The following is a 21705-nucleotide window of genomic DNA, read 5'->3' as shown; positions in this document are numbered from 1 at the left end:
AGTTTTCCAACAATGAAATGCCATGGACAGATTAAGAATGGATGGCACTGCCTTCTCCAAAAATAAAACAGTAAGAATCAAACAGAAAAATAATATGCAAGGTGTTTTAGTAATAAGAGGGCTACAATAATTAGCCAGGAGGGACAATGCTCTGACAAGGAGCACCAATAAAGAACCCACCTGCTGGCACTGTAATAGTAAACCTCAGAAGGGTACTCTGCATAGGCCACGAGGTGCATGTTCATGTCTGTCTGTGGATGAAGCCCATACCGTTCTTCCATGTGTGGTAGTGATTTGGACCTGATGGGTTCTGAAAGTTAGTGCTTAAAATCACTTGATATCTGTGGACTGGAAAAAAAAAAAAACCTCCCTAAACACCCTTTACCGAACTTTAAAAACAAATATATATATGTATATATATTTATAATCCATATCCACCCCTTGGGTGCAGGGGCTTAGTTATTCTGCTCAGTCTCTGGGGCTGAGGCATCCCTTGGTTAGTACTAGGTCCAATGGCTGAGATACATCATCTGCTGGCCGCCTGCGACTGTGGTGACATGATGACGTGAGACTGTAGGATCTGACTGTGGCCGTCTGTCCTTTGGCTGGCCATCTGTGTGAGCACTGATGTGGCCATGTGTTCAGCCGGAGAGCGCAGACCATTCGGAGAGGCAGACAAAGAACTATGCTGGGAGACTGGGCCTGGAGATCCTCTGGCATCGCAAGTGTCCTTCAGGTTTTCTGCAACGACAAACATACAAGATAACCAGAACAAAAGATAAAAGTACAGGCACAGATTGTGTTCCAGTGTTCTCCCCAGGTTCTTTTAGCCGAGTGCTCCACCCGGCTAGTTTGGTGAGCACCCAACTGTCATTGGCTCACCTCCTCCTCCTCTGCTGCAAGCAGAATTGTGCAGAGAAGTCTTGGCCCTGTATTCTCTCATTTCGCCCCACCCAAATACTCTTTCATGCCACCCGGCTGGAAAAAAAATTCTGGGGAGAACACTGTGTTCTCTTAAAGAGGATCTGTCAGCCATACTATCTCAGAAAATAAATAAATATATAAGTGAATAAATACTTGCTCTACTTACATAACATATGTATTGCACTGTCCACGTTACGATTCCTGTGAATTTTATAAAGGAAAAGTAGAGAATCCTATTCTAGACAATTTCCATATTTACTTTGGCTATTTTGAAGCCAGTCATGATGTAATATCCGCCCTCAGTCTCCTCTGCCCGATTTGCCCGCCCTTCACTATGGAAAATGAATTGTTTCAGCCTGAGAAATTTTGGCCAGAGAGGAACAGAGGTGTGGGAGGGAAAATAAGAGGGAAAGAGGCTTCAGCCAATCAGGCTGCATTAGTTAAGTCTGAGGGGAAGTAGGGAAGCAAAAAAAAAAAAAAAAAAAGAAAAAAAAAAAAAAGAACCCAGCATGCCCTGCAACTTCTCTTTTGTGTACCAAATTTTCTGTGTACCAAATAAGAGTCATGTAAACTGGGGAATGATAATTTATCAACAAGAAAAGTAATAGTGATTTTAACTTTTGGATTGCCTGATTAGCATCCTTATTACTTGTTTACCAGATAAAAGTAAAGAATTGATTTTTGATTTTATGCCCGACAGTTACTCTTTAAATATGAAATCAAAAGAACGTTATTTGAAAGGGAAACTGAAGTGAGAGTGATATGGAGGATGCCATGTTTATTTCCTTTTAAATAATACCAGTTTCCTGGCAGCTCTGCTGATCTATTTGGCTGCAGTAGTGTCTGATTTACACCAGAAACAAGCATGCAGCGAATCTTGTCAGATCTGACAATCTGATTAAAATGCCCTAAGTGCAAATGGACCAACAGGTCCAGGGTTAATATTATCCAATGAAGTTACATATAGGTATGTCCCTTTTAGCCCTCATAAGATGCTAATCTTGATGTGGGCAAACAGGGCTTTTGGGGACATTACTCAGGGCATTTGAATCAGATCTGACAATGATTGCCAGACACACCTGATCTGCATATGCTTGGTCAGGGTCATGGCTAAAAGTATTAGAGGCAGAGGATCAGCATGATAACCCCACAACTGTTATTGCTTAAAAGGTAATAAATATGGCAAATTTCCATATCCCGCTCACTACAATTGTATTGAGAGAATTATGCATTTTTTCCTGTAAAAAAATGATATTTTGTTAAAAAGATTGATGAAATTCCAGAAGGTCTTACTCTGGGAAACCCTACTGGCAAGGAAGGCAGTAATTCTGCACTGGATGGAGAGTACTCATCCCACAGTTCACATATGCAGAATGTAAATCTGTTACCTTACCATAAATTAGTTTACATACACAGGGGTTGTCCTAAGAAATATCTAGCCTTTAGGAATAAGGCCCCGTTTCCACTTGTGGGCAGCATCTGTCTTGTCAGACGGAATGCCGGCACAGCTGCTCATGTCTTACAGCCGAATCCCTCTAGCCACGCCATGCGCGGCTATGGAATTCGGATGGTGACGCGCAGAATTATGCTGCAGGGCCTCAGATTTTTCATAGGCCACAAATTCGGATGCTCTGCATAGAGTTCTATAGGCTGCCAAATTCCAACCGAATTCGTGGCCAAAGAATCAGCCCAAATTCGCACAAATGGAAACCTAGCCTAATTGGGTGGAATCTCTGCCTACGTCAGGCTCTGACTAGTACCTGGACGGGAGAGTTGGGCAAACAAGATTGACTTACTATTTATTCGGAGCAATATGAACATACTTTAGTAAAGCTAGTAGCAAATCATGAAGAGAGTAACACAGTGTGTTGTAGTAACTGTTCGTTGATGTTCATTAGATTTAAACATGAAGTGCTGACACAGCCACTGTCCTGTTCTAAATGCTCTGCAGGTGAGCCCAAATCAGTGTGATGTCATGATGACAGTTTCCGATCTGTGAACCGTGTTGCATTGTGGGAAATAACAGCTGTTTCCAAATGCCAAGCAAGCAGCATCTCCCTCTGTGCATACACACATACAGATGCATACATGCAATTTCAAGCCTATCACATTATTAGTGGGTGTGGTTATAGTTAAAGGCAGTTGGTGCTGTGCTTTTTTTTTTTTTTTTTGAGTGCAAGTAGTAAAGAGGCTGACGGTAGATCACACAAGATGAAAAAATTACATAGAATCAATTTCTTGATCTCTCCTACTTTTTAACCCCTCTCCCTTCAAGTTTTTTTCAAAGTTCTCATTAAAAAGTCAGTCTGAAGCCACACCTACCTACTAAAGACTGCCAGCATGGGATGCTTCAGTAGAGAGGACAAGGCTTCAGCTGACGAGTTAAAGCACCGGTTTTTAGATGTGTGTTTTTTTATGAATTACACCCAAAAATTTAGTAAAAAAAAAGTTGCCCTTTTTGTAAAAAATAAAAATAAAAATGTACAACTACTTGTTGCATCAGTTCACAGCTCATTTCCTCCTCAGCACAGCCGAGACAAGGTCATCCAGCACCCAAGGCTGAGACCCCAAAGTGCGCCCCTCCATCCCTCACACCCCAGTCATCACACACTGATTGCTATTAGACTAAGAGGCACCCCAGGGCCCCCAACACCTTAATCTCTAGGTATTTGGCTTGCAGTCACTGCCATGTATCGCTTTCCTAATTTCTCTCTGCTTCAAACACAAAAGGGAACGATAGCGGAGTTGTGCGCCCGCTCCTACACTGCGCCCTGAGGCCAGAGCCTCTCTTGCCTCTGCCCTGCTCCTCAGCAATCTCCATTTGCCTACTCCCTCCCCCCTCTCCACTCTATCAGTCTGTAGCCATGATAGGCTGTCAGTCAGCAGAGAGGCGTTGCTTCTACTGAGAGAACAACCACTCTACACCCTGCATGCTCTTGTAACTAAAAGAGAGGGGGAGAAAAGAAGGGGCATAACTTTGTCTAGGAGAATATTTCGCATCTGGTGGAACAGACAGCATCTAGTTATTAATTAAGCACACTATTTTTAATTGTAATATTTATAAAATTATGAATGAAAAAAGGCTATGCCTGAACTGGGGCTGTAAGTTTGCATCACATGACGGCTTCTTGAATCATCTTGGGGACTTGGGCATAAGATATCTCCCATTACACTACTCCCAGATCAAAGCAGCTGCCTAAAGAGTCCCAAGATGAACTATAGCATCGTGCTCTGATAATGAATCCCCACAGAGTAGAAATGAGCACTAATTGGGGAGTACAGCCACAAGAGAGTAACACCCATGTGGCAGCCTGAGGAAGAAGGTGGCGAGAAACTGCTGCAAGGACTGCTAATAGAAAATCTTTCTTTAAAGAGGCACCGTAGTGACATATAGTAGAATGTAGTAAATTATTCAGCTTATCCACTTTTAGATAAATTATCCTGGTTTCAGCATCAGAAACACTTCCTATATTTCCCATATATTTGCTGATATTGGTATATGGCCCCGCCCGCCTGGTGATGCTTAGTCTCTAGGCTGTATAGCTATACAGAATTCTCCTATTTTTTCTACTGGCTTGGGAACAAGAGTAAACATTCCACAGAGCTGCACCTGACAGGACTAAAGAGGTCACCACCTGTGATATATTTCACAATGTAAATCATCAATTCTCCTTAAAGGTCCAAAGTTTAGTGTAAAATACATCTGCTACAAGAGATACATGGAGGCTGAGATTACTAACCTTCTGTAAAAGCTACTTGCCTAGCTGTAATCGTGATGCTTTGCTTAGGATACTGAGGCACGCACCTGGAACAAGTATACATATAAGGAAGCTTGCTAGGCCTGGTCTGAATACTTGAAGCATGTGAGTAATGTAGAAAAGAGGAGAGTCTATATTACAGCAAGACTACATTATTAGAAGGAGGTCAGCAAGCCTTCATTTTGGGAAAGAATTCTCAATATGAAGATCTACAGGGACCTTTTGTTATGGATTTGTGACTTACCAAATTAAGTAGCAAATCATGTACAGATATTGTTACAATGTGAGGGTCTCCATTCCCTACAGACTTCCCCTCTAAAGCAAGAGTAAAAGGGAACCTAAAAGGAATGGAAAAAAAGCCAGTTTAACTTACCTGGGGCTTCTACCGTCCCCATGTGCCTGCGCCGTCCAGGAGCGTTCCACCAGTCCTCCGCAGCAGCCCAGTTTTGGTTTCGGCCCTGGCCGTGCGCTTCCTCGATCCCGCTCCATGTATGGGAAATTCTCTACTGCTCATGCACAGGACACCCCCGGCAATGGGAGCGCAATCGAGGACGCAGATGCACTGCGGGTGACTGGAGGAACACTCAGTGACGGTGTGGCTGCAGCCCAAGGTAAATTAAACTGGCTTTTTTCCCATTACTTTTAGGTTCCCCTTACCTTACCTGGGGCTCCTACAGGCCCCCTGCAGCCGCACCGTCACTGAGGCTCACTTCAGTCCTCCGCAGTGGCCCACTTTCGGCTTTGGCGCCTGCATCTTCAATCGCGCTCCCATTGCCGGGAATGTCCTGTGCATGAGCAGTAGAGATTTTTCAGACGCTCCCAACTCTGAGTCACCGGAACAGAAAGTGTGTGTGTGTGTGTGTGTGTGTGTATACGTGTGTGTGTGTGTATACGTGTGTGTGTACGTGTGTGTGTGTGTATACGTGTGTGTGTGTGTGTACGTGTGTGTGTGTACGTGTGTGTGTGTGCACGTGTGTGTGTGTGTGTACACGTGTGTGTGTGTGTACGTGTGTGTACGTGTGTGTGTACGTGTGTGTGTACGTGTGTGTACGTGTGTGTGTGTGTACGTGTGTGTGTGTGTGTGTGTACGTGTGTGTGTGTGTATACGTGTGTGTGTACGTGTGTGTGTGTACGTGTGTGTGTGTGTACGTGTGTGTGTGTGCACGTGTGTGTGTGTGTGTACACGTGTGTGTGTGTGTACGTGTGTGTGTGTGTGTACACGTGTGTGTGTGTGTACGTGTGTGTACGTGTGTGTGTACGTGTGTGTACGTGTGTGTGTGTGTACGTGTGTGTGTGTGTGTGTGTACGTGTGTGTGTGTACGTGTGTGTGTGTGTGTACGTGTGTGTACGTGTGTGTGTGTACGTGTGTGTGTGTGTGTGTACGTGTGTGTACACGTGTGTGTGTGTGTGTGTACACGTGTGTGTGTGTGTGTGTGTGTGTGTGTGTGTGTGTGTGTGTGTGTGTACGTGTGTGTGTACGTACGTGTGTGTGTGTACGTGTACGTGTGTGTACGTGTACGTGTGTGTGTGTACGTGTGTGTGTGTACGTGTGTGTGTGTGTGTACGTGTACGTGTGTGTATGTGTACGTGTGTGTGTGTATGTGTACGTGTGTGTGTGTATGTGTACGTGTACGTGTGTGTATGTGTACGTGTGTGTGTGTACGTGTGTGTGTGTACGTGTGTGTGTGTGTGTGTACGTGTACGTGTGTGTATGTGTACGTGTGTGTGTGTGTGTATGTGTACGTGTGTGTGTGTATGTGTACGTGTGTGTGTGTATGTGTACGTGTACGTGTGTGTATGTGTACGTGTGTGTGTGCGTGCGTGTGTGCGTGCGTGTGTGCGTACGTGTGTGCGTACGTGTGTGCGTACGTGTGTGCGTACGTGTGTGTGTACGTGTGTGTGTGTTGACACGGGGGAATGCTCTGTGACCGCGCGGGCATGGGGCGGCTGCAGGGGGCCAGTAGAAGCCACAGGCAAGTTAAACTGGCTTTTTTTCCCATTAACTTTAGGTTCCCTTTAAAAATTCCTTCAGTTTAGCTAGGCAGAATTTTTGGAGCACTGTACAAAGCAATTTTCTTACCAAACCTATGGAGATCACAAGACAAATTGCTTGCGTTAAATTCAAAATCACTTAAAAAGTGCCAGAAATTGCTCTGAAAAATGCACCAACAATGGCTACCAAGAGCACTGAACAATAGCGATCTCTGCTTTCTATCGGGTCCCACCCCTGAGGGCTGCAAGCAGCACTTACCGATCACCGGTGACTGGCAAAGCGCTGCAACAGTGAAACCCTAATAGGGTTCGCAAAAGCGCTGCATGCAGCATTTTCCGAGTGACTGCGATGAAGGTATGCAGGTGCAAACCGCATTCCTTCCAGATCACTTCAGGAATCTCGCTGAAGAATGCTGAAGTGCTTAATCCCAATGGCTAGCGTTTATGAAAAAGCATTCCTATTGGGCCCTGGGCCTCATACTCTACTCTGTGCAGCTAATTTCTCATGCAGCAAGATGGGAATTTTCTAGGCCAGTGATGGCTAACCCTGGTACTCCAGCTGTGATAAAACTACAAATCCCATAATGCCTCTGCCTCCCCGAGTTATGCTTAGAGCGGTCATAGTATAGCAATGCCTCATGGGACTTGTAGTTCCACCACAGCTGGGGTGCCAAGGTTAGCCATCACTGGTCTAGGCCATCTGTAGTCTACATAACCTGTACTAATTCCAGGCTGACAAAGTGCAATTTTTGCTTCATCCACTTTTGGAAAATCATAGCTGGCTAAATAATGAAATAAAAAACTACTTTTAATAAAGTCTTGTGGAAGACGAATATACATGTCCAGCAGTTCTCACAGAAAGATTAGTTTCACTTTTAAAGAGGCACCGAAGTGACATATAGTAGAATGCAGTAAATGATCCAGGCTACCCATTTTTACATTAAAATCCTGGTTTCAGCAGCAGAAACGCTTCCTATAACTATATATTGCTGTACATTGGAATGTAGCCCCGCCCTCCCACTGAAGCTAGTCCTAGGCTGTTCATTATGTGGAATTATGCAAAATCCCCCAAGCATTCTGGGAGACCAGGGATTTTTTTCTACTGGATTTAGAACTTTTGGAGACAGGCCTTAACCACCCTGGCGTTCTATTAAGATCGCCAGGGTGGCTGCGCAGCAGTATTTTTTAATGTATTTATTTATTTTAAATCATGTAGCTAGCCTAGCGCTAGCTACATGATTCCCCCACCCCCCCTGCCGAATCCCTCCCACCCTTCCAATCGCCGCCGGCGATCAAACCCATCAGGACATCCCGTTCTGAACGGGATTTCCTTTAGAGCTTCCCCCGTCGCCATGGCGACGAACGTAATTACGTCTTCGAAGTCGTGACATCAGAGGGAGTCCCAATCCACCCCATAGTGCAGCCTGGCAGTGATTGGCCAGGCTGCGCAAGGGGTCTGCGGGGGGCCCTCCTTTGCGGCAGATAGCGGTGCATCGGTGGCGATCGCGTAAGACACGCAGCTAGCAAAGTGCTAGCTGTGTATATAAAAAAAAAAATATTGTGAAAATCGGTCCACCAGGGCCTGAGCAGTCCACCACAGCGGTAATGGACGAGCTGAGCTCGTCATTACCGCCAAGGTGGTTAAGCCAGCATGTAGGCATTGGTGTCAGAAGACCAGATCTGCATGCTTGTTTTGGGTTAGTTATTTAAAAAAGCAATAGATGCACAACAGCCAGGCGTGCCACCTACTGCCAGATAATGAGACTGCAGGTATTAATAACTGAAAACCGCTGAAAGTGAATATACTACTTACCAAGATATGCCTGATTCTTTTTTTGCAGGGCGGTTACAGGACAATCCTTGTGTGCTAAAAGCAACTGTTTTAATTGGGCTACTTCGTTCCGCAGAAGAGTCACCTCATTCTACAGGTGGAAACACAAAGTTGTTACAATACAGCTGCCCCATCCTATTACCATTTAATACGGCCCCTCTATCAAATGACTTACACTAAGCTGAACATTATGACTGGTGAGCTCCTCTGCTTTCTTCTCCAGCGAGCACACCCACACTTTACGCTTCTGGCGACAACGGGAAGCAGCTGCTCTGTTTCTCTCTAGAAAGCGCTGTCGGCGTTCATCGGGATCCTCATCTGCTGTCCTCCTTCGTCTACCTCCAGTACTTGGGGTAGGCTGTGCAGGAGATACCTATACAATAGACAAGGGGTTAGAAGGTTACTCCACTAAACAAAATGATTAATTTTGTAATCACGTGCTAGTAAACATCTTTCACCTTTGGTCTACAGCTGTTGGGACATAAAATCTGAAGCAGTGGTTTTCTAGTCAGTCACAACAGAAGTATGTGTGACCTACACTTTGCTTTCCTCCATATGAGAGCCTACACTTGAGAGTGTGGAGTTTTACATCACTAATCTCATACAAACCTGCCTTTTGGAAAACTAGCAGGCTGGCAACTGCATTTGTTTATCTGAAAAACAGGCTTGTGCAAAAACAAATTCATACCAACACTTCTTACTTGCATCATAAGTATAACCACTTACACGGACATGACCTCGCCGAGACTTTAGGCTAGGATCACACTCACCGCCGGGTAGAACATAAACTGTCACAGAGGAGCAAAGATAACTAAAATGAACCTCCCCCTGACAGAGGTTTATAATAGTATGGGTCATATTCCCTAGCCCTTTCTTTTTGCTGGCCTCCACCTTCTCCAGGGAGACCCACAACTGCGACAGTTTGAAGCAGCTGCGGCAGTGTCGCATCAATGGTCTACATCTCCCAGCATCCATTGTGGCCACCAGAAATGTGCTACAGTGCCGCAGCAGCATGAAATTGAGGTACCCGATACGTCTCCTTGGAGAAGATGGCAGAGTCCATATAGACGATGGCTAAGGAGCAGTCCCTCGAAAGGCAGCATGGTGGAGTCACCTTGCAGTGCTGGATCCCAGCTCTAAATCTGCATGGAGTTTGTATGATTCTGGACATGGCTGTCCGAGGGTGATTGAGCATTTCAATGAACCCCATGGAGGAGATGTCACAGCAATGAAAACTGTGGGTTTGTGTGTTGTACTCCACCTAGAGGTGGGGATAGAGTTAGGTTGCTCTTACAGAGTGAGGCCAAAATTATCGCTGTGACTAATGCGGTAGGGAATTTAGGATTAATTGAGAAAAATTAATGAAGTTGCTTCCTGGAGCCTTATTGAACTGTTCTGGTGGTTATCGTTGGTATAGACCATGTATTTGAATATAATGTGGGGTTTAATATGAAATGTGCAAATGATGTAATCTAATTTATATTTAATGTATACTAACTTTTAGATCTATAGTATTTTCTCTTGAGCAACGGTTCCCTCTACTGTCTCCTTCCTTTTCCCTTCTATACAGTGGTATATTCTGATGGGGAGGAAGTCCCTTTAAATGATATTCTTGCTTACTTTCCACTCTTTTCACCTATGGGTGTTATATATTTATATAATTGTATTCTTGGTGCTGTAAGGGAAATGCTGCCCACTTGCACTCCGGTCTCTTATGCCCGACTTTATTGTGTGGCTGAGCTCGCTCTCCTAGGGGCCGCAGTTGTATACTTGTTGCTATGGCCACCTAGGGGAGGAGTGACTTGGGATGTTTACATGAGCAGGCAATGTCCCGGAGTATCGCTCGTGATTTGCAGTGTTGGATTGGCCTGCTCATGTCCCGCCCACCTCTATGATTGGTGCTTTACCGTTGCAGTGTATGTGCTGCATAGAGCGCCCGATTGGGGGGAGAGACTTGCCACGCACGGTGGGAGGAGCGGCTGGTGACGTCAGACGCCCGGCCACGATACAAAGCATGGCTGTGATCGAGCGCAGTTGCCAGCCTCTCTGCACCCCCACATGAACCTCTGATGAGACAACGTATGTTGTGAAACAGCTGTCAGGTAGGGGGGAGCACTCTCCATCGGGGGCCTCCTCTGATTTTACCATCTGCTGCCAATAGACTTTATAATGGAGACACGAGCATCGGTGCCCACCCCTTCTCTGATCTGTTGAGTTTGTATGACCTCCCTTTGTCTTCGTGCGTTTCCTCAGGCACTCCAGTTCCCTCTCACATCCACAAACATACTGATAGGTTAACTGGCGTCCCCTTAAATTGGCCCTAGACTACAATGGACATATAAGTATGGTAAGGATGCGTAATACGTCGGTGCTGTATAGAAACTAAATTATAATGCCTGTTACTCTACACCCCCCCCCCCCCCCCCCCCCAATTTATGAACCTACATCATGATGGAGAGGTTTGTGTAATATATTTTGTCCAGAGGGTGTTTAGTTGCTTACCATTTATGAGTGACTACCTAAAGTATCCTTTCAAAGTACTGTATATTTAAATCTGTTTACTCTTCTAATACATAGATTTGGGTAAATTGTACATTCCAGATTGTGTCATCACTAGTGGGCATCTTCAAGGTGGCCACAAACGACACCATTTTCTATTCTTATTTTCATTTCGAGAATTACAATATTCTTCTTTTAGATTGATTGAAACTTTTTTTAAAAATCTGACCAACACGTATCACACTCGCATGTTCAATTTTTCCTGGATTTAAAAAAACCCAAAAAATGAATCCCCAAAACCAACCACTCCAGATTGTCTTGTATTGATAATAATGGGAAACTCAATCAGATGATTTTTCGCTTGAATAAAACAAAAACAAAAAACAAAAAAAAAAACTACAAAAAGTCTGTCAACAGAAATGTTGCATCTCTCCTTTTCCCTTTGCCTGCACCTCTGTGCCTATAATTGATGAAATATGTACAGCAGAACCCCCGGAGACGTTAGCCAGGGATGAGAAAAAAAAAGAAAAGCTCTGCTCATCTCCAGATATAGGCTGTCCTGTTCTTACAGAGTAATACAAGTGCTACAGAAATAGATATGAAAGCAAATGTAGAAAGTGGCAATCTGACCAATAGATGCAGAAAAGTCAGAATACATCTCACATAGTAATTACCAAATAAACCTTCAGAACCATTTCTTTTTTTTTTTACAATTGCATTAATATTGCCGCAATCACTTTTATTGAGCATTCCTGAATACAATGAAAATCTTAAGTCTTGTTGTCATATATAGACATTTCAAAAAAGCAGCATAAACAGAAACATTGCTGTACCAATGCAGTAACTATGGAAACTAATACTACCTTACCTCTGGTACTGTATTCTAGCAGGTTTATGCAAGTATTTCACTTTGCTCACTTTCTTGCCAGGCATGCATGTTTTCAGTATAGCATATAAGCAGCTTATACACTTAGCAGTGATGGGCTCACAAGTAGTCACGAGTCCCTAAGGACTCGAATTCGTGATTTAAATGAGGCTTAATTGCCTCAGCTGGGCGGCTGGATGACAAGGGGTTAATTACCTATAAGTCAGTCATCCTCCCTGCGCTCCAAACAGCTTGCACGCGTCCTATTGGACTCGTTGCAAGAGTCACTACGCGCAAGCCGTAAGGAGGAAGTGCACGGTGGTGCGGCACGTGCAAGCTGTTTGGAGCGCAGTGGGACGACTGACTTATGGGTAATTAACCCCTTGTCATTCAGCCGCACAGCTGAGGCAATTAAGCCTCATTAAAATCATGAATTAGAGTCCGTAGGGACTCGTGACTACTTGTGAGCCCATCAATGCTTATCAGTAAATGGACAAAATTACATACATTTAGAATGTAACATTACAGCGCTAGGCTGCTATACTACTGACCTGAGGCTGTGCAGGTGAGGGGGCATCCGGGTGCTGGACCAGTATCTGGCTCTGTTCTGGCCTTGATGCTACCATAGCCATTCCTCCATTGAGAGATGATGGAGACTGATGAGTAAGTGAGGCTTTAAGTCTCTGTAAACAGACCCAGGTGAGAAACAGGGGTCATAAGATCTGATTTACCAAAGTTGCTCTAGAGCTGAAGAACAGTTGGGGACCTGGCATGAATATCATAAAGACTGTCTATTACTTTCCAAGCGTTTGCATTTCTTGAGTCACAGTAGAGCATTGGGAGGACTTAAAGAACAACTGTAACAAGACGGATATGGAGGCTGCCATATTTATTTCCTTTTAGGCTACTTACACACCAAGACGTTGCGTTTTAGGGGACGTTATGGTCGCATAACGTGCCCCTAACGCAACGCATGGTGGTGCGGGAGAGGACGGTAGAGTGAGCCGCGTTAGGCGGCTCTATCCACATAAGGTCTCCCAGGGTGTCGCTGATTGGCCGGCGGGACCACGTGATGCAGAGCGAGACACTCCGCATCACGTGGTCCCGCCGGCCAATCAGCGGCCGCCAGTGCAGTGCATATTAAGTAGCCATGTGCGTGGCTACTGTAGCGGCATCTCCCCGCCTCCTCTTTGCCCCCCACTGAGCATGTGCAAACAGTCTAACGCGGCTAAAGCCGCTAGAACGCACAGCATGCTGCACTTTCACTACAACGTGCAGCGTTACATGTAACACAACGTGGGCAGTGTGAACAGCCCACTTGTGTTACATTGCTGTGCGTTGGGGGAGCGTTACAGGCTGCACTAACGTGCGCCTGTAACGTCCCTGTGTAGAAGCAGCCTTAAGCAATACTAGTTTCCTGGCTGTCCTGCTGATTCTCTGCTTCTAATACTTTTTGCCATAGAACCTGAACAAGCATATGCAGATCAGATGTTTCTGACGTTATTGTCAGATGTGACTAGATTAGCCACATGCTTGATTCTGGTGTGATTTAAACACTGTTGCAGCAACAAAGATTGGCAGGGCAACCAGGCAACTAGTATTGTTTAAAAGGAAATAAATATGGTGGCCTCCATGCCCCTCTCACCATGCGGGCAGCACAGTGGTATAGTGGTTAGCGCTCTCGCCTTGCAGTGCTGGGGCCTTGGTTTGAATCCCAGCCAGGTCAACATCTGCAAGGAGTTTGTATGTTCTCCCCGTGTCTGAGTGGGTTTCCTCCAGGCACTCCGGCTTCCTCCAACATCCCAAAAACATACAGATAAGTTAATTGGCTTCCCCCTAAATTGGCCTTAGACTACGATACATGCACTACACGATACATAGACATCTGACTATGGTAGGGACTAGATTGTAAAACCCCTCTGAGGGACAGTTAGTGACAAGACTATATACACTCTTGTACAGCACTGCGTAATATGTCAGCGCTATATAAATACTTAAATAAATAAATAATTGTCCTTTAAGCTTAGTGAAATGACACTTTGGAATTGCAGTCACACGGACAGACTGCTAAAGAGGAATTATAGTAACAAATGAAGGGAATGCTGATTTAATGACAAACCACTTGGCACTGTGGGTGCATGCAGCTACCATCACATGAATACCATTTCTGTTTCATTTTACAAGTCCCCGCTGTGGTCTGCTATGACACAGATGAAAGCTGCAAGGTTTTGATATCCAGTAAGACAATTTTATTTAAATTCAGGCCAGGGTTACTGGATTAGTGAACCAGCCCTAAAGGACCCTGAATTAAAACAAACAAACAAAACAAATTTAGAACGATTCACTTATTTAATCCATCCATGTGCACTTACCAGTTTGGCTTCTGCATGAGCTGAAAGACCCGATGGAGAAATATGGCCTGCACCTCCAATTATTGGGGGACCTGGGATCCCTGGAATATTGGGTACCATGGCCATAGGTCTTGCCAACTAAGCCAAGAAATGAAAAATACATAAATACATAATCACGTCAACAGTACAAAGGTTCTCTGCATCGGACGACGCACAAGAAATGGTAGGGTTTGCTTACCGATATTACAGACTGCATCTGTACATGTGGACCAGGAAGGAAAGGGACCGCATGGCCATTGCCTAAGTTCATCATGAGAGGGATAGAGCTGCCTGGGGAACTAAAATGCAGAAGAAACTATTTACACTTAAGAAGTGAACACTATGCAGTTAATAAGGAAGACAGACAAACACAGACACACACACAGATGTGGGACAGAGCTATGCCTTAGTACAAGGAATACAGGGGGAATCATAGGAGGAGCATAAGAAGAATAGGATAATGATGGACACACTGGTAGTTAGGGAACTGTTAGAGGTTAGCATGTGAAAAAGCAAACACAGTGAGTGAAATGCACACAACTACAGCTTCCTTACCCTAGCTGTCTGTTGGACGGAGGGGCCTGTGTGATGACAGATGTGGGTGAAGGAAGTGTAGGGTGCAAAGGGTCATATCCCAGGTGGAGGGGTAGAGAGCCAGGCCGAACTATTGTAGGAGTGGGCGTTGAGCTGACCTGCGGCTTCGGTGGCACCTTTACCAGAGTGACATAACAAACATCATCACTCAAGCTACTGAACACTATGCACTCTAACACTATAAAGGCCCACATAGCAAAAACATTCTCAGATTGACTTGTCTTATCCTCAATGGCCCATATGCAATTCACTTTTTCTCCAGTCATCTCCTAGGAGATATTCATATTCTCTTTAAATAACCTTTTGAAGTAAACCTGAGATAAGGCTAAAGAACACAGGCGCAGAATGCTCCCAGCCACAGGAGCGCGACGGGAGATTGTGCACGGCCAAACTGCGCCGACTGGCTTTGGCTGGATGACGTACCGGGGCCAGTAGTGGACGACTAAGGCGGCGACTGAGGAAGACGAATGAGCGATCAGGTCAGAGGGGGCTGGAGGAAACCCCAGGTATGTATAATTTTTTTTTCTTTGGCCCCATCTCAGGTACATCTTAAGCATTTTACAATCTAAAAAGTACTTAAAAAATTGTGAAAAAGTATCTAAAAGTTAGTGAAAAAGTACTATCAAAATTATTTTGGAGCATTTACTTGCTTGCTGGTGGTTTAAAAGGAACTTTCCAACAAGGTGTGAAAATAGCACCTAGGAGAAAACTCAGGAAAAAAGGTCAATTGAGTATGGGCCAATGTCTGCAAATATCAATATCTGATGCAGTAAGTGCTCTGTCTCCTCTTCCTAAATATGTTTACTACACATACACAATAAAGCAAAATAAATACATTACAAATGCTTTAATAAGATGTGACAATTATTCCACCTATAAATGTATTATTTTGGTCAGATACAGTATCTGTCTGGTATTCCCAATAACGAGGGTGATGGAAACGCACTGGCTGTTATACAAAATAATCAGTTACAGGTGGACGGTCACATTTACAGCAACGTCAAAGCTTCTAAAAGGAACATGAAGTGAGGGGAACATGGAGGTCACCATCTTCATCCACTTATAAATAATGCCAGTTGCCCGATTTCTGGGCTGATTCTCTGCCTTTAATACTTTAAGTCACAAGCCCAGGATGAGCATGCAGATCAGATGCTTAAGGTGGCCACACACGATACAATAAAAATGATCCGATTTTACAGCAATTCGATAAAAACGATCGTATCTCCCGAAAAAAAACGAAAGCTTTTTTTTCATTCATCTGAACAATCCGATCGGATTTTCCGTTTTTTTAGATTTATATCGATCCGGAATGCCAGATATTTCTCAATTTTTTTTAAAGATTGTATGGTGTGTGTTAGGTTGTCAATGTATTAATATACACGCCCTAGCAATTTTCTCAGTTTCCAATCAGTTTGATCATAATTGGGGAAAAATTGAACATATGTGTGTGGTACATTGCTCATATTAGTGAAATGTTACAATCAGTTAGAAAAATTGATTGCAATTCTTAAATTGAACAGATATTTAAAAAATTGTATGGTGTGTGGCCACCTTTAGACTCCGGTCTGGCAACACTAGCTGCATGCTTGTTACAGCTGTGTGACTCAAAAACCATTTAAAGGGAACCTAAACTGAGAAGGATGTGGATTTTTCCTTTTAAAATAATACCAGTTGCCTGAATCGCCTGCTGATCCTGTGTCTCTAATACTTTTAGCCACAGCCCCTCAGCAAGCATGCAGATCAGGTGCTCTGACTGAAGTCAGACTGGATTAGCTGCATGCTTGTTTCAGGTGTGTGATTCAGCCACTATTGCAGTCACAGATCAGCTGGACTGCCAGGCACTTGGTATTGTTTAACAGGAAACATACATATCACTCTCAGTTAAGGTTCCCTTTAAGTGAGTCTGAAGCATACTTAATAACAAAACAGATACACGCCTAAGGAGAGGGTCCTATAGAGCCTTCCTATTCCTCTCCTGGTCCCCTTGTTCCACCGCTGGATCCTCCGTTCAATTCCCCCAAGTGGGAGGCTTTGGGGCCCAGGTGATCCTGAAGATGGGCGGCTCCGTACTGTGCATGCGCAAATGCGCATGCTCGCTCAAGTCGGAGCGGCTTGTCTTTTGGAGCACTCAGGCTCCTGAAGACTTCCGAAGTGGCACAGAGCAGTCTCTGACCCATCGTTGCAGTTGTCCTTTAACCTCCTTGGCGAAGCCGCGCAGGAGGTTTTCTCCGATTTGTTTAATTTTTTTTTTGCTGGACGCAGCTAGCACTTTGCTAGCTGCGTCAGCACACCGATCGCCGCCGCCCCGCGCTCGTTCGCCGGTATCCATCACGCCGCGCGGCCCCCCCCCAGACCCCGTGCGCTGCCTGGCCAATCAGTGCCAGGCAGCGCTGAGGGGTGGCCCGGGACTCCCAATGACGTCCCGACGTCTGTGACGTCATCCTGCCCCGTCGCCATGGCGACGGGGGAAGCCCTCCAGGAAATCCCGTTCTTTGAACGGGATTTCCTGATCGGAGATCGCCGAAGGCGATCGAAGAAGGCGATCGAAGAAGGCGGGGGGATGCCGCTGAGCAGCGGCTATCATGTAGCGAGCCCTGGGCTCGCTACATGATATAAGAATTTTTTTTTGTTTAAAAACTGCTGCGCTCCCTCCTGGCGGAATTTTTTATACCACCAGGGGGTTAAGTGAACCTGTGTAATATCTTACAGCGCCCATGAAGAGTAATGGCGCATTCTAGTCAGCCTCACCCTTTATGTAGTGTCATGGGTTATAAAATGCCGTCTGGTGTAGCTGGTTCTGAGTGTGACTGTACTTGTGCCACCAGGAGTGTCCCCATCCAGTAACCTAACACTATATCAACTTGCATTTCTGGATTATAGTGAAAAGGGCAAGCAGGGCACCCCTCAGGTGCAAGTACATAGCCAGGTAGGCGGAAACTTGCCCTCATGGCCATGACTGTGTACCTTGCCTGCCCACATGACTAAGTCAGCCTATGCTCCAAAGTAGACGCTGATACAAGGTCAGGTGGCTGGGTGGGTGATGCTAATCTTGTCAGAAACCTCTGATCTGCATGTTTGTTCAGGGTTTATGTCTGAAAGTATTAAGACTAGAATACACGATGCAATTTTCCATCAGATTGACGGATGGATACGATAACTTCTGACTAATCAGATCCAGATTAATAACACAATCGATTCTAAGTAGTTAACAGGAAATCAATCGCATTATTGATTGGGGAGCAGTTTGGACGTCTATGTCGATCTGATGGAAAATCGTGAGTACTAAGCTTGAGAGGCAGTGAATCAGCAGGACAGCCAGGCAATTTGCATGGTTTAAAAGGAAAAAATATGGCAGCCTCCATATGTTTTTTACCTCGCGTTCCCTTGAAAGGACAACTGAAGCAAGAGGGATGTGGAAGCGGCCATATTTATTAACGTTTAAACAATACCAGTTGCCTGGTAGCCCTGCTGATGTATTTGGCTGCAGTAGTGTCTGAATAACACTAGAAATAAGCATGTAGTTAATCTTGTCAGATCTGACAATAATGTCAGAAGCACTTGATCTGCTGCATGCTTGTTCAGGGTCTATGGCTAAAAGTATTAGAGGCAGAGGATCAGCAGGATGCCAGGCAACTGGTATTGCTTAAAAGGAAATAAATATGGCAGTCTCCGTATCCCTCTCACTTCAGTTGTCCTTTAAGTCTTCATATCAAGTGCTATATACATTGTCTGTATACATTAGGCTGTACAACTAAACTGTTTTGCACTTCCAATGACAATCAATAACATACTTTTTAAAAAAAAAGTAATTTAACTTTAAATAAATGTATTTAATTCGTAACAGCAGAATTCTTAAAATGATTTCTGTGCAAAGAATTCTATGCAGAATAAAGCATCAGCAGGGGTGGCCTACCTTCTCCTCTATGTAGGAATTCGGACTGTCTGGAGGGGATGAATCCACATCCACAGGCTCCTCTTCTTTGATTTTAATGTCAGGGGTTGAAGGTAAAGACATATCCAGTGGTCCTGCACTCTACATACACATAACAGCACAGAATAATTCCACATTCAGGATTGCAACAACAAGGGCATTCATGCAAAATAAATCCAACATTGTATTTTTTCATCTCAGACCTCATAAGCACAACTCACATTTAGAAAGTTATTTTCATGAAGATAATATACAGTCGCGATTTACGGATGTGTCATTCATAAAATACCATTATACACACAAACATTACAATGCGGTGCATATTTACACAGCCTTCATAGTGCTTTGCTGTTAAAACATATTTCTGTGCCAATATTTCATCTCCCAACTTTCCTCCAACTTGCACTGCAGTCCAAAAATGAAAAAAAAACAAACAAAAAAAAAAAACTTGACTTTTACACACAGGGAAAAAGATGCCAGTTTTGTTTTGAAACCGTTTCATTGCTACCAGCTAACTATTTAAAGGAAGGATTGCTATTAGAATTTTCCTGGTCCATGCTAGGAAGCAATTTTGCCCCTTTAAAGAGGAGCTGTCAGCCATACTATCTCAGGGAAAAAAACAAATATATAAGTAGATAAATACTTGCTCTACTTACATAACATATGTATTGCACTGTCCACGTTATGATTCCTGTGAATTTAATAAAGGAAAGTAGAGAATCCTATTCTAGACAGTTTCCATATTTACTGTGGCCATTTTGAAGCCAGTCATGATATAATATCCGCCCTTAGTCTCCTCTGCCCGATTTGCCCGCCCTTCACTATAGAAAGTGCATTGTTTCAGCCTGAGAAATTTTGGCCAGAGAGGAACAGAGGTAACTTTTGGATTGCCTGATTAGCATCCTTATTACTTGTTTACCAGATAAAAATAAAGAATTGATTTTTGATTTTATGCCCGACAGTTACTCTTTAACATGTCTCAGTCTTCCGTGCGTTAGAGAGGGCACTTCCGCCGCAGCGTACGGCAACATAGGTACTATGAACTACCCCACAGCCTTACATTAGGCTGCGGTAAATTTACCGCACTGCACCACCTCAGTAAGAAAGGGCACTAAAGAGTCCGAGCTTTGAAGCTTATGCGCAACAAAAGCGGTTTAATCTAGTGTCTCAACAATGCAGACAATAGATGGTTATTTATTTTACTGTGACTGTCAATCAAAGCAGTCACTCCCATGCCCATGGCACAATTCACACTACAAAATGCTGCTAATACTTTGAAATGACCCTGCAGTAAGGGATATGGAAGCTTTGTAATTCATTTCCTTTGAAACAATCCCAGTTACCTGGTCTTATTTTCAGCGGTTTCTGCACCACAAAGCAGCATGTGGCCAGTGTAGTCACACTATAGGTGCAAGATCAGCATGACAGACAGGCAACATGTAGGGTCTAAAAGGAAATAAATATGGCAGCCTCTATATCTGACTATAGATATTGTCTCTGCAATGCTACTGTCAAAGTTAAATCCCTTCACCTCACTTGCTGATCCTTTAATAGGGCTTAGTGCGTTTTAGCACCCTAAGGCGCAGGGTGTTCTACACTTATTTTCTGTACACAGGATGGGTGGATTAAAGTAACACCAAGAAAAATGGATGAATTTTTTCATCAACCAAATACACCTATACTTTCCTTTAGAACAGTCAACTAAATCCACCTGCCAAAATCTGTAACCCTTTGCAGTATCGTATCACACCATAGTGGGAATTGCTAGACACAAGACAAATAACATTTATATTGCGCTTTTCTCCTGGCGGACTCAAAGCGCCAGAGCTTCAGCCACTAGGGCGCACTCTATAGGCAGTAGCAGTGTTAGAGCGTTTTTGCCCAGGTTCTCCTACTGAAGGTGCTGGCTTACTGAAGTTAAAGGGGCACTATGGTGAAAAATTGTAAAATTTATAATATGTGCAAATATAAACAAATAGGAAGTATGTTTTTTCCAGAGTAAAATGAGCCATAAATTACTTTTCTCCTATGTTGCGGTCACTTACGGCAGGTAGTAGAAATCAGAAGCGACAAGTTTTGGACTAGTCCATCTTTTCATGGGGGGATTCTCAGGGATTTATTTATTTTCAAAAGCACTTAGTGAATAGCAGTTGCTCTGTCCAATTGACAAACAACTGTGTAGTGAGCCAGGAAGCTGGACAGCATCATTGTTTAAATCATTTTTAGGGAATATCTTTATAAAGAATAAAAGCCTTGCTGAGAATCCCCTATGAAGAGATGGACTAGTCCAAAACCTGTCGCTTCTGTCAGATTTCTACTACCTACTGTAAGTAAAAGCAACATAGGAGAAAAGTAATTTATGGCTCATTTTACGCTGGGAAAAAAACGTACATCTTATTTGTCTATGTTTGCACATATTTTAAATTTTACAATTTTTCGCCATAGTGCCCCTTAAATGTGGACCGTTCTGAACAACAAACAGTGGCAGTCAGCTGTACCTGCTTCATGTATGTGATGTTCCTCTCAAGGCCAAGCTATGCTTGCCTCAATGCTGGTCAGATTCTACCAACAACAACTACTCTGCATCAAAATGACCCCACCAGACTTACCTGTGCAGCACATAATACACCACAGTCAGTGAGATGCAAACTAGCGAAGTGTCAAATTATGACTTAGCAAGGCACATGGAAAGCAAATCAATCTGACAGGCAGCTCACAATCCATACACGATTTACTAGTCACCATGCGGCCAAAGTATTTCTGGTGTTTTGTGAACACTGGCCTCAATTCACGGAGCATTATCAAACGTTTATCAAACACTTTATCAAACGTTTGATAATTTACCTCATGGGTAAAATCTCATTTTAAATTCACTAAGGTGTTATATATTTATCGAATGTTTTACCGATAAAATGTTCAAC

General features: G+C 44.0%; 1 protein-coding gene across 4 annotated transcripts in view; it reads right to left on the bottom strand.

Moving 5' to 3' along the window:
• Positions 1-380: 380 nt before the first annotated feature.
• LOC137544024 (cyclic AMP-dependent transcription factor ATF-7-like) overlaps positions 381-21705 on the bottom strand; it is a 176201-nt gene continuing 154876 nt past the window's right edge. For 3 of the 4 annotated variants that reach the window (XM_068265088.1, XM_068265090.1, XM_068265091.1), the window contains exons 5-12: positions 18767-18886; positions 14815-14969; positions 14459-14558; positions 14242-14358; positions 12421-12552; positions 8681-8878; positions 8488-8596; positions 381-741 (exon numbers count right to left, since the gene is read on the bottom strand). In XM_068265088.1, the coding sequence (XP_068121189.1) occupies positions 527-741; positions 8488-8596; positions 8681-8878; positions 12421-12552; positions 14242-14358; positions 14459-14558; positions 14815-14969; positions 18767-18886 (1146 nt within the window). In that variant the 3' untranslated portion in view covers positions 381-526. Of the gene's footprint in view, positions 742-4664; positions 4730-8487; positions 8597-8680; positions 8879-12420; positions 12553-14241; positions 14359-14458; positions 14559-14814; positions 14970-18766; positions 18887-21705 lie in introns of all 4 variants that reach the window. The other variant, XM_068265092.1, reaches the window with a different exon arrangement.

Source organism: Hyperolius riggenbachi, chromosome 2 (genome assembly GCF_040937935.1).
Source record: "Hyperolius riggenbachi isolate aHypRig1 chromosome 2, aHypRig1.pri, whole genome shotgun sequence".
NCBI lineage: Eukaryota > Metazoa > Chordata > Amphibia > Anura > Hyperoliidae > Hyperolius > Hyperolius riggenbachi.
The sequence above is the reverse complement of the archived record's forward strand: the minus strand, read 5'-3'. Positions and strand labels throughout refer to the sequence as shown.